Source organism: Aquarana catesbeiana, linkage group LG09 (genome assembly GCF_042186555.1).
Source record: "Aquarana catesbeiana isolate 2022-GZ linkage group LG09, ASM4218655v1, whole genome shotgun sequence".
NCBI classification, from domain to species: Eukaryota; Metazoa; Chordata; class Amphibia; order Anura; family Ranidae; genus Aquarana; species Aquarana catesbeiana.
The window spans coordinates 320,668,389-320,683,358 of NC_133332.1; the positions used below are offsets into that span (position 1 = coordinate 320,668,389).

At 50.6% G+C, this 14,970-nt stretch overlaps 1 protein-coding gene across 3 annotated transcripts in view; it reads left to right on the forward strand.

Moving 5' to 3' along the window:
- Window positions 1-14,970, forward strand: part of LOC141108829 (disks large homolog 3-like) — a 150,458-nt gene that overhangs the window by 36,839 nt on the left and 98,649 nt on the right. For all 3 annotated transcript variants that reach the window (XM_073600786.1, XM_073600788.1, XM_073600785.1), the window contains exons 3-4: window positions 11,340-11,390; window positions 13,181-13,305. In XM_073600786.1, coding sequence (XP_073456887.1) covers window positions 11,340-11,390; window positions 13,181-13,305 — 176 coding nt within the window. The remainder of the gene's footprint in view (window positions 1-11,339; window positions 11,391-13,180; window positions 13,306-14,970) is intronic.

Here is a 14,970-nt window from a genome sequence, read left to right on the forward strand (position 1 = left end):
CAGCAGGCAGAGAGTAATCAGTGTTCAGGCAGAGGTTGGGGTAGGCAGCAGACAAGAGAGTAGTAGGTGTTCAGGCAGGGGTCAGGGCAGGAGGCAGGCAGAGAGTAATCAGTGTTCAGGCAGAGGTTGGGGCAGACAAGAGAGTAGTAGGTGTTCAGGCAGGGGTCAGGGCAGGTGGCAGGCAGAGAGTAATCAGTGTTCAGGCAGAGGTTGGGGCAGGCAGCAGACAAGAGAATAGTAGGTGTTCAGGCAGGGGTCAGGACAGGTGGCAGGCAGAGAGTAATCAGTGTTCAGGCAGAGGTTGGGGCAGGCAGCAGACAAGAGAGTAGTAGGTGTTCAGGCAGGTGTCAGGGCAGGCAGCAGGCAGAGAGTAATCAGTGTTCAGGCAGAGGTTGGGGTAGGCAGCAGACAAGAGAGTAGTAGGTGTTCAGGCAGGGGTCAGGGCAGGTGGCAGGCAGAGAGTAATCAGTGTTCAGGCAGAGGTTGGGGCAGGCAGCAGACAAGAGAGTAGTAGGTGTTCAGGCAGGGGTCAGGGCAGGTGACAGGCAGAGAGTATTCAGTGTTCAGGCAGAGGTTGGGGTAGGCAGCAGACAAGAGAGTAGTAGGTGCTCAGGCAGGGGTCAGGGCAGGTGGCAGGCAGAGAGTAATCAGTGTTCAGGCAGAGGTTGGGGCAGGCAGCAGACAAGAGAGTAGTAGGTGTTCAGGCAGGGGTCAGGGCAGGTGACAGGCAGAGAGTAATCAGTGTTCAGGCAGAGGTTGGAGCAGGCAGCAGACAAGAGAGTAATAGGTGTTCAGGCAGGGGTCAGGGCAGGTGGCAGGCAGAGATTAATCAGTGTTCAGGCAGAGGTTGGGGTAGGCAGCAGACAAGAGAGTAGTAGGTGTTCAGGCAGGGGTCAGGGCAGGTGGCAGGCAGAGAGTAATCAGTGTTCAGGCAGAGGTTGGGGCAGGCAGCAGACAAGAGAGTAATAGGTGTTCAGGCAGGGGTCAGGGCAGGTGGCAGGCAGAGAGTAATCAGTGTTCAGGCAGAGGTTGGGGCAGGCAGCAGACAAGAGAGTAATAGGTGTTCAGGCAGGGGTCAGGGCAGGTGGCAGGCAGAGAGTAATCAGTGTTCAGGCAGAGGTTGGGGCAGGCAGCAGACAAGAGAGTAGTAGGTGTTCAGGCAGGGGTCAGGGCAGGTGGCAGGCAGAGAGTAATCAGTGTTCAGGCAGAGGTTGGGGCAGGTAGCAGACAAGAGAGTAGTAGGTGTTCAGGCAGGGGTCAGGGCAGGTGGCAGGCAGAGAGTAATCAGTGTTCAGGCAGAGGTTGGGGCAGGCAACAGACAAGAGAGTAGTAGGTGTTCAGGCAGGGGTCAGGGCAGGTGGCAGGCAGAGAGTAATCAGTGTTCAGGCAGAGGTTGGGGCAGGCAGCAGACAAGAGAGTAGTAGGTGTTCAGGCAGGGGTCAGGGCAGGTGGCAGGCAGAGAGTAATCAGTGTTCAGGCAGAGGTTGGGGCAGGCAGCAGACAAGAGAGTAATAGGTGTTCAGGCAGGGGTCAGAGCAGGTGGCAGGCAGAGAGTAATCAGTGTTCAGGCAGAGGTTGGGGCAGGCAGCAGACAAGAGAGTAGCAGGTGTTCAGGCAGGGGTCAGGGCAGGTGGCAGGCAGAGAGTAATCAGTGTTCAGGCAGAGGTTGGAGCAGGCAGCAGACAAAAGAGAAGAAGGTGTTCAGACAAAGAGAACAGGCTATGCCCCTGGCTGTACAGACGTAGGCTCCAGAGGCACCATAACACCACTAAGCACTGAAGGGGGCCGGGACATATGGACTTTCCTCTTTACAGGTCACTCTTTCAGGGTCATTTTTAGTTTGGGTGAATTTAATAGTTTGAAGGACAATGTCATTCATTTGTGCTTTAATGAGCAGCAGAGCGCTGAAAATCAAACAATTGTGAATTCTTAATCTAAGAACATGGAGTCTTTCCTTACACCATGTCCTTTATATAGAGACACATCAGCCGCAGCGTGCAAGCCGTAATTTTCTAACATGTATTTACCAGATGAATGAGGAGCGGAGCAGGGGCCCCTAAATAGGCGGCTTTGTCCTGGTACCTGTTCAGGGGTGGGGGTTGGGGAATCACATTGTGGTTCTCATTATGACATCCGGGGAGCGGGCCTTGCTGGCTGATATGAAGAGTCCCGTGCTGGAGGAGGGGTAATTATTTCCTGGCGGTGTGCTGGGATCACCTAATAAGATTTGCTGGTAATGAGCTCCTGGTACAGGCAGCCCGTCCTCCGGGTCCCAGTCCTGTTCTAGAACACTCCGGCTTCCCGGATCTGGACGTCCTGTCTCTGCTAATTACAGAAAATATAGAACAGGTCTCCTGTCCAGGGGGGGAGGGGGGGTGGTACTTGTCTGCTGGGGGAAATGTGCGGGAAACCTTGTGCACAGTGCAGCTCACAGTCCTGAGGCACCCTGGAATGCAATGGGTTCAGTAAAAAGAATTCTGATTGGTTGCTAGAAATTCCCCGCTTTGCAAAATTTGTTACCCATAGACTCAGTTCACTCAGCCGGGTCCCCAAACTTCAATCCGAGGGCCATATTGTGTACAAATATCTGTCCCCCATTATAACAGGGTGCCCATCAGAGCCCCTTAGAACAGAGTCCTACTTATATCAGAGTCCCCCCTTACATCAGAGCCCCTCCTTACATCAGGGTCTCAGTCAGAGTCCCCCTTACATCTGAGTTCCAATAAGAGTCCCCTCTTACATCAGGGTCCTCATCAAAACAACCCTCTGCATCAGAGTCCCTCATTACATCAGAGCCCCCCTAAATCAAAGGCCCACCTTACATCTGGGGGCGGAGGGAGGATATAAGACTGAAGGGGGGTGGAGGGAGGATATAAGACTGAAGGGGGGTGGAGGGAGGATATAAGATTGAAGGGGGCGGAGGGAGGATATAAGATTGAAGGGGGGGGGGAGGAGGATAAAAGATTGAAGGGGGGGTGGAGGGAGGATATAAGATTGAAGGGGGGCTGGAGGGAGGATATAAAAATGCTGGGGGGCGGGGGGGTATAGGACTGAAGGGGGGCGGAGGGAGGATATAAGATTGAAGGGGGGTCAGAGGGAGGATATAAGACTGAAGGGGGGTGGAGGGAGGATATAAGACTGAAGGGGAGTGGAGGGAGGATATAAGATTGAAGGGGGGGGGGGAGGAGGATAAAAGATTGAAGGGGGGGTGGAGGGAGGATATAAGATTGAAGGGGGGCTGGAGGGAGGATATAAAAATGCTGGGGGGCGGGGGGGTATAGGACTGAAGGGGGGCGGAGGGAGGATATAAGATTGAAGGGGGGTCAGAGGGAGGATATAAGACTGAAGGGGGGTGGAGGGAGGATATAAGACTGAAGGGGAGTGGAGGGAGGATATAAGATTGAAGGGGGGGGCGGAGGGAGGATAAAAGATTGAAGGGGGGGTGAAGGGAGGATATAAGATTGAAGGGGGGCTGGAGGGAGGATATAAAAATGCTGGGGGGCGGGGGGGGGGATATAGGACTGAAGGGGGGCGGAGGGAGGGTATAAGACTGAAGGGGGGGCAGAGAGAGGATATAAGATTGAAGGGGGGTCAGAGGGAGGATATAAGACTGAAAGGGGGGGGCGGAGGGAGCATATAAGATTGAAGGGGGGGTCAGAGGGAGGATATAAGACTGAAGGGGAGTGGAGGGAGGATACAAGACTGAAGGGGGGTGGAGGGAGGATATAAGACTGAAGGGGAGTGGAGGGAGGATACAAGACTGAAGGGGGGTGAAGGAAGGATATAAGACTGAAGGGGGGTTGAGGGAGGATATAAGACTGAAGGGGGGTTGAGGGAGGATATAAGACTGAAGGGGAGTGGAGGGAGGATACAAGACTGAAGGGGAGTGGAGGGAGGATACAAGACTGAAGGGGAGTGGAGGGAGGATACAAGACTGAAAGGGGGTGGAGGGAGGATATAAGACTGAAGGGGAGTGGAGAGAGGATATAAGATTGAAGGGGGGGCCGGAGGGAGGATAGAAGACTGAAGGGGGGCGGAGGGAGGATATAAGACTGAAGGGGGGGCCTGAGGGAGGATATCAGATTGAAGGGGGGATGGAGGGAAGATATAAGACTGAGGGGGGGGGTGGAGGGAGAATTTAAGGGGGGATGGAGGATATAAGACTGAAGGGGGATGGAGGGAGGTTATGGGATTGAAGGGGGGGGGCTGAAGGGGGATATAAGACTGAAGGGGGGGCCGGAGGGAGGATTTAAGGCTGAAGAGGGGGAGGATATAAGACTGAAGGGGGGCTGGAGGGATGATTTATGCTTGAAGAGGGGGCCGGGGGGGGATATAAGACTGAAGGGGGGTGGAGGGAGCATATAAGACTGAAGGGGAGTGGAGGGAGGATACAAGACTGAAGGGGAGTGGAGGGAGGATACAAGACTGAAAGGGGGTGGAGGGAGGATATAAGACTGAAGGGGAGTGGAGGGAGGATATAAGATTGAAGGGGGGGCCGGAGGGAGGATAGAAGACTGAAGGGGGGCGGAGGGAGGATATAAGACTGAAGGGGGGGCCTGAGGGAGGATATAAGATTGAAGGGGGGATGGAGGGAAGATATAAGACTGAGGGGGGGGTGGAGAGAGGATATAAGACTGAAGGGGGGTGGAGGGAGGATACAAGACTGAAGGGGAGTGGAGGGAGGATACAAGACTGAAAGGGGGTGGAGGGAGGATATAAGACTGAAGGGGAGTGGAGGGAGGATATAAGATTGAAGGGGGGGCCGGAGGGAGGATAGAAGACTGAAGGGGGGCGGAGGGAGGATATAAGACTGAAGGGGGGGCCTGAGGGAGGATATAAGATTGAAGGGGGGATGGAGGGAAGATATAAGACTGAGGGGGGGGTGGAGGGAGAATTTAAGGGGGGATGGAGGATATAAGACTGAAGGGGGATGGAGGGAGGTTATGGGATTGAAGGGGGGGGCTGAAGGGGGATATAAGACTGAAGGGGGGGCCGGAGGGAGGATTTAAGGCTGAAGAGGGGGAGGATATAAGACTGAAGGGGGGCTGGAGGGATGATTTATGCTTGAAGAGGGGGCCGGGGGGGATATAAGACTGAAGGGGGGTGGAGGGAGGATATAAGATTGAAGGGGGGGCAGAGGGAGAATTTATGGCTGAAGGGGGGGCCCGGGGGGGTATATAAGACTGAAGGGGGGCTGGGGGGGAATATAATCTTGAAGGGGGGGCCGGGGGGTATATAAGACTAAAGAGGGGGCCGGGGGGGGGATATAAGACTGAAGGGGGGTGGAGGGAGGATATAAGATTGAAGGGGGGGGCAGAGGGAGAATTTATGGCTGAAGGGGGGCCGGAGGGGTATATAAGACTGAAGGGGGGCTGGGGGGGGAATATAATCTTGAAGGGGGGGCCGGGGGGTATATAAGACTAAAGAGAGGACCGGGGGGTATATAAGACTGAAGGGGGGGCCGGGGGGTATATAAGACTGAAGGGGGGGCCGGGGGGGATATAATACTGAAGAGGGGGCCGGGGGGGGGTATATAAGACTGAAGTGGGGGTCGGAGGGAGGATTTCAATTTGAGAACCTGAAACAAAGTAGCAGAGTTTTCAGTCTGAACATTTCGGCTCTTGCGGCAAGTTACAATGTAATACAATGTTATCACATATAAAATAAACCTGAATTGTTACTTTGTTGCCATTTGAAACAAACAGAGAATGGAAAACATGAAATATTTTGTCTGGTTCTGCGTTCCTGCGTTTGCGATTTGTGACGCTCGCTCATTATCAGGCCTGGGAGGCAGTGGAGGGGGAGGGGAATACTGAAGTGTCTGCTAGACAGATTATATTATTAGTTCCAGGATTTGTCGGGGTGGAAGGGGGATTATGGAGGGACCTGTCGGTTATCTTTCATGCCGAGTGTTTAAAGATGGTGAAGGAGGGATTATTGTTCCATGGGAGAGATTAGCAGATCGTATGTAGGACTGGGGTGAGGGATGGCCGGGGTGGGATGAGGATTCATGGCCGGAGGGGGGGAATGAATGAAGAATTCATGGAATCTCAACCACTAAAATCTCCTGGAAGATTTAACACGGTAATGTCATTTCACTTTCAGTCTTCAATCCGCAACTTTCATTAAATAATCCCCGGTGATCCCGCTATAAATGTCACTTCCTGTTATAGGGTGACAACGCTCTGTCCCTGTCCCCCAATTGTTCTCCTGTGTTGTCACCCCGTCACATGAGCATCCAATGATGATTGCAAGTGGTAGTTTCAGCACACAAGACACAGACATGATCCACCGGTGTCACCATCAGGAAATTTGCCCTGAGAAATGCCACGCAGCCGTCACTGGAGTGTATGGAGACAGGAAGTGAAAATGATTATTATACAGGATTTATATGGCGCCAACAGTTATGCGCAGCAGAGAGGGGTGGGGGACACTGAATGGAGACCAGTGGAGGGATTGACAGAGAGGGGTGGAGGACACTGAATGGAGACCAGTGGAGGGATTGGCAGAGAGGGGTGGAGGACACTGAATGGAGGGATTGGCAGAGAGGGGTGGAGGACACTGAATGGAGACCAGTGGAGGGATTGGCAGAGAGGGGTGGAGGACACTGAATGGAGGGATTGGCAGAGAGGGGTGGAGAACACTGAATGGAGACCAGTGGAGGGATTGGCAGAGAGGGGTGGAGGACACTGAATGGAGGCCAGTGGAGGGATTGGCAGAGGGGGGTGGAGGACATTGAATGGAGACCAGTGGAGGGATTGGCAGAGAGGGGTGGAGGACACTGAATGGAGACCAGTAGAGGGATTGGTAGAGAGGGGTGGAGGACACTGAATGGAGACCAGTGGAGGGATTGGTAGAGGGGGGTGGAGGACATTGAATGGAGACCAGTAGAGGGATTGGTAGAGAGGGGTGGAGGACACTGAATAGAGATCAGTGGGGGGATTGGTAGAGAGGGGTGGGGGACACTGAATGGAGGCCAGTAGAGGGATTGGTAGAGAGGGGTGGAGGACACTGAATGGAGACCAGTAGAGAGATTGGTAGAGAGGGGTGGAGGACACTGAATAGAGACCAGTGGGGGGATTGGTAGAGAGGGGTGGGGGACACTGAATGGAGGGCAGTGGAGGGATTGGCAGAGAGGGGTGAGGAACACTGAGTGGCTAGTGAGATGGATGAGTCTGGCAGCAGCATTCATTATGGACTGAAGGGGGGTAGTCTATGTAGAGGTTGGCCAATGAGAAGGAAGTTGTAATATTAACAGATAACAGGGGAGGGAATTAGAAGCTTTGTGATGTCAGTGGTGAAGAAGGGGCAAATTTTGGATGTGGGGCCAGATGGAGAGTCTCGGACTACACCTAGAACCCTGGCCTGAGGAGAAGAACTGATAAATGTATTATTGATCTTGATGGAAGAGTCGGGAAAGAGGGCATTGGGAGAATATCATGAGCTCAGTTTTATAAAGATTTAGTTTAAGGAAGTGGTGTGACATCCATTATATTATGCCAGTTAGTAAATTAAATACTGAAGGAGACAGAAGGGTGAGGCGGGGAGTGGAGAAATGGATTTGGGTGACGTCAGCATAGAGATGGTGTTGGAAAGTGCGGGAGATTATCAGGTGGTGTAGATAGAGAATAGAAGGGGTCTTAAGGTCAGGGTCTTGGGGGGGGGGGGCTCTACGAAAAGAGGAAGAGGAGAGGAATAGGTAAAGTTGTAGATGATATTGAAGGTGCAGTGAGTAAGGTAGGTGGAGGAACAGGAGAGCAGAGTCTTGAAGGCCAAGGCAGTGAGCTCTTTTGAGTTAAATCCATTGATCGGCTTAGGTACAACCAGCATGTCGGATTTCTAGCATGCGATTATTACCAATGGCTATAGCCGCTAGCAATAATCACTGTGTTCTCCCGGCAGGGACGGCTCCCATCTATGGCCTGCCTAAGGTTGTTATAAGTGAGGTAGCAGCTCAGAGGGTTGTAGACTAGGCGCTCCAAAGTTTTAGAGGCAAATAGGAGCAAAGAGATAAATCCGAAACTGGTCAGACTGGTGGAATCCAGCAAGATCTTTTTACAAATAAGGGTGACCAGTGCATGCTTTTGTAGGGGAGGAGAATGTGCCATTAGAGAGGATGAGATTGAAGATTTGAGTGAGAAAGCATAGGATAGAGCAATGGGTGACCAAAGTAGATGTGAGGGAACGAGGTCCAGGGAACAGTAGGTTGGGTGTGTGTCAGAGAAGAGTTTGGTAACCTCTTCTGTAGCAATGGGGTCAAAAGAGAAAAAATGTGGAATGTGGTGGTAGACAGGGTTATGTTACGTCAGATGGGGAAGAAATCTGGACAGTGGAGACCTCCTTATGAATTGCATCAATCTTGTTTTTGAAGTGATTTCCAATCTCCTGGGTAGGGAGTGAGCTATTGGGTAGAAGGGGTGAGGGATGAAGTAGAAGAGGTAGAGAAGAGGTAGACTCACCAATGCAACTTTGCTCTTGTTAGAGACTTGCCACGCAAATTTGCTACAAATTGGAAAAGTATCGACTAGAACTTGTGCTTCAAGTGCTCTGCAAGTGTACCATGTGCCAGTGAAAATGTGCAGCAAGTTACCAAGACATACAATTCAACACAACCACAAATGTGTGGCAAGTTATCCTTGTTATTTGGGTTGCTTGCAAACAAAGTCATTTGGCCTGCAGGACCCAAGCCCTTTTGTTATCATTGAACTGCTCTGACCTCATCTGGTCGGGATTGTGGTGTATGTCATGGACAATGGTAGACCTATGCCTAAGTCAGTTCCTGTCCCCAGTTTGCATCAGGAACAGACAGGAAACCCCTCCAAAAGTGAGGGAATTTGTCTCTTAGAAGAGATATCCCCATTGAAGAATATTCCCTCTACTATCTACTACACTTTTATTATCCCATCACTTTATTCCCAGGTGACCTTTGGCCAGATATAGAAGGTGAATTTACCTATTCAGAAGAAATGCAGTAACATGTGACAGGGGTTCTACCCTTCCCAGGAGCACCAAAACAAAATAGTTAAAGTTTCTGTATCTTTAGAATCACAGTTAAAGCGGAGTTCCACACAGAAATGGAACTTCCGCTGTTCAGATTCCCCCCCCCCTCTGGTGTCACATTTGGCACCTTTCAGGGGGGAAGATACCTGTCATATCCAGGTATTTGCTCCCACTTACGGGGAAAATCACCATTGTGTGGCGATCTACGCAACGTCTGGCAAATCCTCCTCCCCCCGCTGTCTTCTGGGAGACACACTGGTCCCAGAAGACAGCAGGGACCAATCTGAACGTGCAGCGCTACTCGCGCATGCGCAGTAGGGAACCAGGAGTGAAGCCGAAAGTCTTCACTGCCTGGTTCCCTTACCAGGAATGGTGGTGGCAGCACCCAGGAGTTGATCCGAAGATCGGCTGGGGTGCCGACTTCGCGGGCTCCCTGAACAGGTAAGTGTCCTTATATTAAAAGTCAGCAGCTACGGTATTTGTAGCTGTTGACTTATAATCTCTTTTCAGCCGGCGGAACTCCGCTTTAAGCTACAAATTTCTCTATGTGCCTTATAATGTCTTCTTGTGTTTGTGTGCATGGTTATATCATCCTCCACACTTCTGAGAAGGCTTTCCACAAGATTTTGGAGGGTGTCTGTGCCCATTTGTAAGGGTCAGGTAATGATACTGGATGAGAAGACCTGACTTACATTATACTGGGCCTCACGTTGGGCACCAGAAAAAAGCCCCTAGTCAAAATTGATGTTCCAACTCATCCTAAAGGTGTTCAGTAGGGTTGAGGTCAGGGCTTTGTACAGGACACTCAAGTTCCTCCATGACCTCAAACCTACTGAACACCTATGGGATAAGAAGACCTCATCCAAAGGCGTTCTGTAGGGTTAAGGGCAGGTACTGATGTTGGATAAGAAGACCTTATACCAAAGGTCTTCCAAAAGTAGGGATGAGGTCAGGGCTCTGTACAGGACACTTGAGTTCCTTCACACCAAACTGCTCAAACAATGTCTTTAAGGAGATGGTTGAGAAGACCAGGCTCATTCCATTTCATCCCACCCAAAGGTGTTCAGTGGGGATGAGGTCAAGGCTTGGAGCTTGTTGAACATAAAATTCCAAAGTTATGGCCACTAATATCGAGTTGACCCCCCTTTGTGGCTATAACATCCTCTACTCTTCTAGGAAGACTTTCCACAAGATTTTGGAGGGCATCTGTGGGAATTTGTGCCCATTTGTAAGATCAGGTACTGATGTTGGATGAGAAGACCTGGCTTCACCATTGGCATTCCAATTCATCGCAAAGGTGTTCAGTAGGGATGAGGTCAGGGCTCTGCACAGGACACTCAAGTTCCTCCACACCAAACTGGTCAAACCATGTCTTTATGGCTGGCTCTGGGAAGGCTTCCTACAAGATTTTGGAGGGCGTCTGTGAGGTCAGGTACCGAGGTTGGATGAGAAGACCTGATTTACATGTTGGGTCCAACATTGGCACCAAAAAAAAACTCTTGGTCACAATTGGGGTTCCAATTCATTCCAAATGTGACCAGTAGGCATGAGGTCAGGGCTCTGTGCAGGACACTTGAGTTCCTCCACATCAAACTGGTCATACCATGATCTTTATGGAGCTGGCTTTGTATACAGGCATGGGTCTATATATTTGCTCCACTGTATAAAATGTCTTCAGGCTCAATCTACAGAGCGGACTGTCGCTGTCAGTTTTCACTAAATATCTTTTTCCTTGTGTGTTAGCTTTGTGAATTAAGCCTTTTGTCTACTCTTGTATTAACAGTACCCTTCACTAGAAACACCCAGTAATTTGGAGGGTGGTTTTTGGCTATATTGTGTATGTAAAATGTTTTGGAGGATACGAAAGTAAATATGTTTCCTTTATTTATTGTGACTATATCATAGCTCATGGGTCAAACTGCCATGCCAAAGTTTTGGAGACTCTGTGGGCTCCTTCCTCAGGGGTGAGGTCAAGGGACACTGTGAGGCCCCAAAACGTTGACATGTCATTTTGAAATATGTGATATGAAATGTTCACCAGCATTTGTGGAAATGCATCTTTTGGAGTGTTACGGACTTCCTCATTTCTTTTTCTAGTTATACATGGCCCCATTGTGGTCTCTACAAGCACCCCCCCCCCCCCCCCCAAGTTATATTTGGTCTAAGCACCATCAGGGTTGGGCAGCTCTTTTCAAAACTCTTTTACAGGAGGAAGGTTATTATATCCAGGAACTTCTTTCTTTTCTACTTTATGCTTCAAAAAACGCTGGTGCTGGTTTGTGAGACTTATCTAGTCTGAAATGACTGAAATCCCTAATTTGATTGTCTTTATTCTGTAGGTCAATGGCAGCGATGCCTTATACAAGTATGAAGAGATTGTACTAGAGAGGGTAAGTCTGAGAACCGCTATTCTACCCATTTTAAGGACACGTCCATCTCTATTGTATCCAGGCTAAGGACACGTCCGTCTGTTCGTCTGGAAATGATCAGAAACTGTGATGTATTAAAAAATATGAAATTAGGTCACCAAATCCGGTATCATTTTCAGTAGCTTCTGAATGTCTTATATAAGAGCTGTGTTCACAATAAGGTACTTATTATGGGCCATAACCAGAGGCAGTGCAAAGCCCATTTTTTAACTGCACTTCCAATTACAAAGTTACAATGTTGCTATCTGATCAGTGGAGGAGGAGAGACTGAGGAAATGCCTCCTCCTGCCTGCAGCAGACTGATGACATTATCTCAGCTTAGGCAAAGTCACTGGGGGAAGGGAGGCTGGAGAAATTCCTCCTCCAGCCTGCAGCAGACTGATGACATTATCTTAGCCTAGGCAAAGTCAGTGGGGGAAGGGAGACTAGAGAATGCCTATCCAGCCTGCAGCAGACTGATGACATCATCTCAGCCTAGGCAAAGTCACTGGGGGAGGGGAGACTGAGGAAATGCCTCCTCCTGCCTTTAACAGACTGCTGGCATCATCTCAGCCTAGGCAAAGTCACTGGGATAGGCGGGAGTGGAGAAATGCCTCTTCCTGCCTGCAACAGACTGATGACATCATCTCAGCCTAGGCAAAGTCACTGGGGGAGAAGAGACTGGAGAAATGCCTCCTCTTGCCCGGAGCAGACTGATGACATCATCTCAGCCAGGGCAAAGTCACTGGGGGACTGGGGTGGATGAGAGTGAGGAAATGTCTTCTCCTGCCTGCAGCAGATTGATAAAAACTGCTCACTGAGTGGAGCTAATGGATGTGAGAACACAATTGCTCCGCAGGAGGGTGTGGGTTTCGATCCATGCACTTGTGTCCATGCAACCACTGTGTCTGCATCCACCTCTATAGGCTGTCTGCATGCAGCCCCAGGCAGATGCGGACGCAATAACAAACGCAGCCTGCATGCAGAATGGGTGTCAACACCTGTCAGAATGAAGCCTAAGGGTCCTTATCCTGGTGTGATAGCTGTGTGAATTCAGCCTCCTGTCTGTAGTCACACAGTTTGCTTTTCATTTTAACCACTCCCCAACCGTAGGACGTTCATGGACATCCTTAGGTTGAGATGGTTATACCGGGATGAAGGTTACATCCTGGTATCTTTTATTTCAGTAGGTGATTCCCTATTTTGTAAAAGCCATCCTAGCGGCAAACTAGCTGCTGGATTGCTTTTATAGGCAGCAGGAAAGGACATCCCCCCCCCCCCCATGCCGGAGCCTCTCCAGGCTCTCCCGTGTGATTGGAGAACATAGGATCCCCCGCCATCTCTATGCTCCTTGGTTTTGGTAGATGTAAACACTGCCATTTTTTTTTTTTTTTTTGAAAAGCAGAGATCAATATTTTATTTTTTTTTTTTAATCTCTCCATAAAGAGGACCTGTCATGCCTTATTTCTGCCATGTGACATACGAAAAAATCACAACACCCTCCATTTTATTCTCTGGGGCCTCTGTTTAAAAACATATACAGTATAATGTTTGGGGGATCTGCGTCATTTTCTAGCAAAGAAAATAATGATTTTTACATATAGGAGAGAAATGCCAGAAATGGCCCGGTATGGGAATGGTTAATTTTGTTCATTGATTGGGGGACATTACAGGGCTGCATGATTCATCTATGTCTACGGTGACACATTCACTTCCTCTGACTTTTTATCTATCTTATCTCTATAGATTAATTTCTATAACTTTTTTTTCAGGGAAATTCCGGCCTGGATTCAGCATTGCTGGTGGGATTGATAATCCGCATGTTCCTGATGATCCTGGAATATTCATCACAAAGATCATTCCTGGAGGGGGCGGCAGCCATGGATGGGAGACTAATGTGAGATCGTTGTTACTCTGTCACCAAATAATGAAACATTGTATTCCTCTAACGCGGGATAGGCAACCTTTGGAGCACAGTGTGCCGAAAAATATTTTCAAAGAAATTGAGTGTGACGATTTTCTAACAAAAAAATCACGAAAAGGATTTTTTTATAAAGTAAATGCTGTAAACTACTTTAGTAGTTAGAAATTAACATCCTGCACCTTCACACCTCAGATCACTGTCCCCCCTGCACATCTGCCCCACCTCTGTACCCCCTGCACATCTGCCCCACCTCTGTACCCCCCTGCTCATCTGCCCCACCACTGTCCCCCCCTGCACATCTGCCCCACCTCTGTACCCCCCTGCTCATCTGCCCCACCACTGTCCCCCCTGCACATCTGCCCCACCTCTGTACCCCCCTGCACATCTGCCCCACCTCTGTACCCCCTGCTCATCTGCCCCACCACTGTCCCCCCTGCTCATCTGCCCCACCACTGTAACCCCCTGCTCAACTGCCCCACCTCTGTACCCCCTGCTCATCTGCCCCACCACTGTCCCCCCTGCTCATCTGCCCCACCACTGTAACCCCCTGCTCAACTGCCCCACCACTGTCCCCCCTGCACATCTACCCCACCTCTGTACCCCCTGCTCATCTGCCCCACCACTGTACACCCTACATGTCTGCCCCACCACTGTACCACCCTGCTCAATTGCCCCACCACTGTACCCCCTGCTTATCTGCCCCACCATTATACCCTCTGCTCAACTGTCCCACCACTGTAGTACCCTGCTCACCTGCCCCACCACTGTACCACCCTGCTCATCTGCTCCACCACTGTACCTCCCTGCACATCTGCTCCACCACCATACCCTCATGCTCTTCTGTCTCACTACTGAATCACCTTCTCATCTGTCCTAACACTGAACTTATCTGCTCATCTGGCCCCACCACTGTAACCCCCCTTTCTCCTCTGCCCCACCAATGTACCTCCTGCACATCTGTCCCACCTCTGTTCCCCCTATTTATCTGTCCTACCAATGTACCTCCTGCACATCTGTCCCACCTCTGTTCCCCCTATTCAACTGTCCTACCAATGTACCTCCTTTCACATCTGCCCCACCCGATGTACCCCCTGCTCTTCCATCCCACTGCTGAACCCCTCTTCTTATCTGGCCCAACACTGAACCCCCCCCCCCTGCTCATCTGTCCCACCACTGAACCCCCTCCTGCCCATCTGCCCCATCACTGTAACCCCCTGCTCATCTGCCCCATCACTGTAACCCCCTGCTCATCTGCCCCATCACTGTACCACCCTGCTTTTCTGTCCCACTGCAGAACCCCCTTCTCATCCCTCCCACTACTGTACCTCCTGCACATCTACCCCACCACTGTACCCCCTTGCTCTTCTGTCCCACCACTGTAACCCCTCTGCTCATCTGCCCCATCAATGTACCCTTTTTCTCATCTGCCCCACCACCCTGCACATCTGCTCCACCGTTGTATCCCCCTGCTCCTCTGTCTCACTCCTGAATCACCTTCTCACCTGTCCCTAACACTGAACTTATCTGCTCATCTGTCCCACCACTGTAACCTGCTTTCTCATCTGCCCCACCAAAGTACCTCCTGCACATCTGCCCACCACTGTACCTCCTGCTCTTCTGTCCCACCTCTGAACTCCT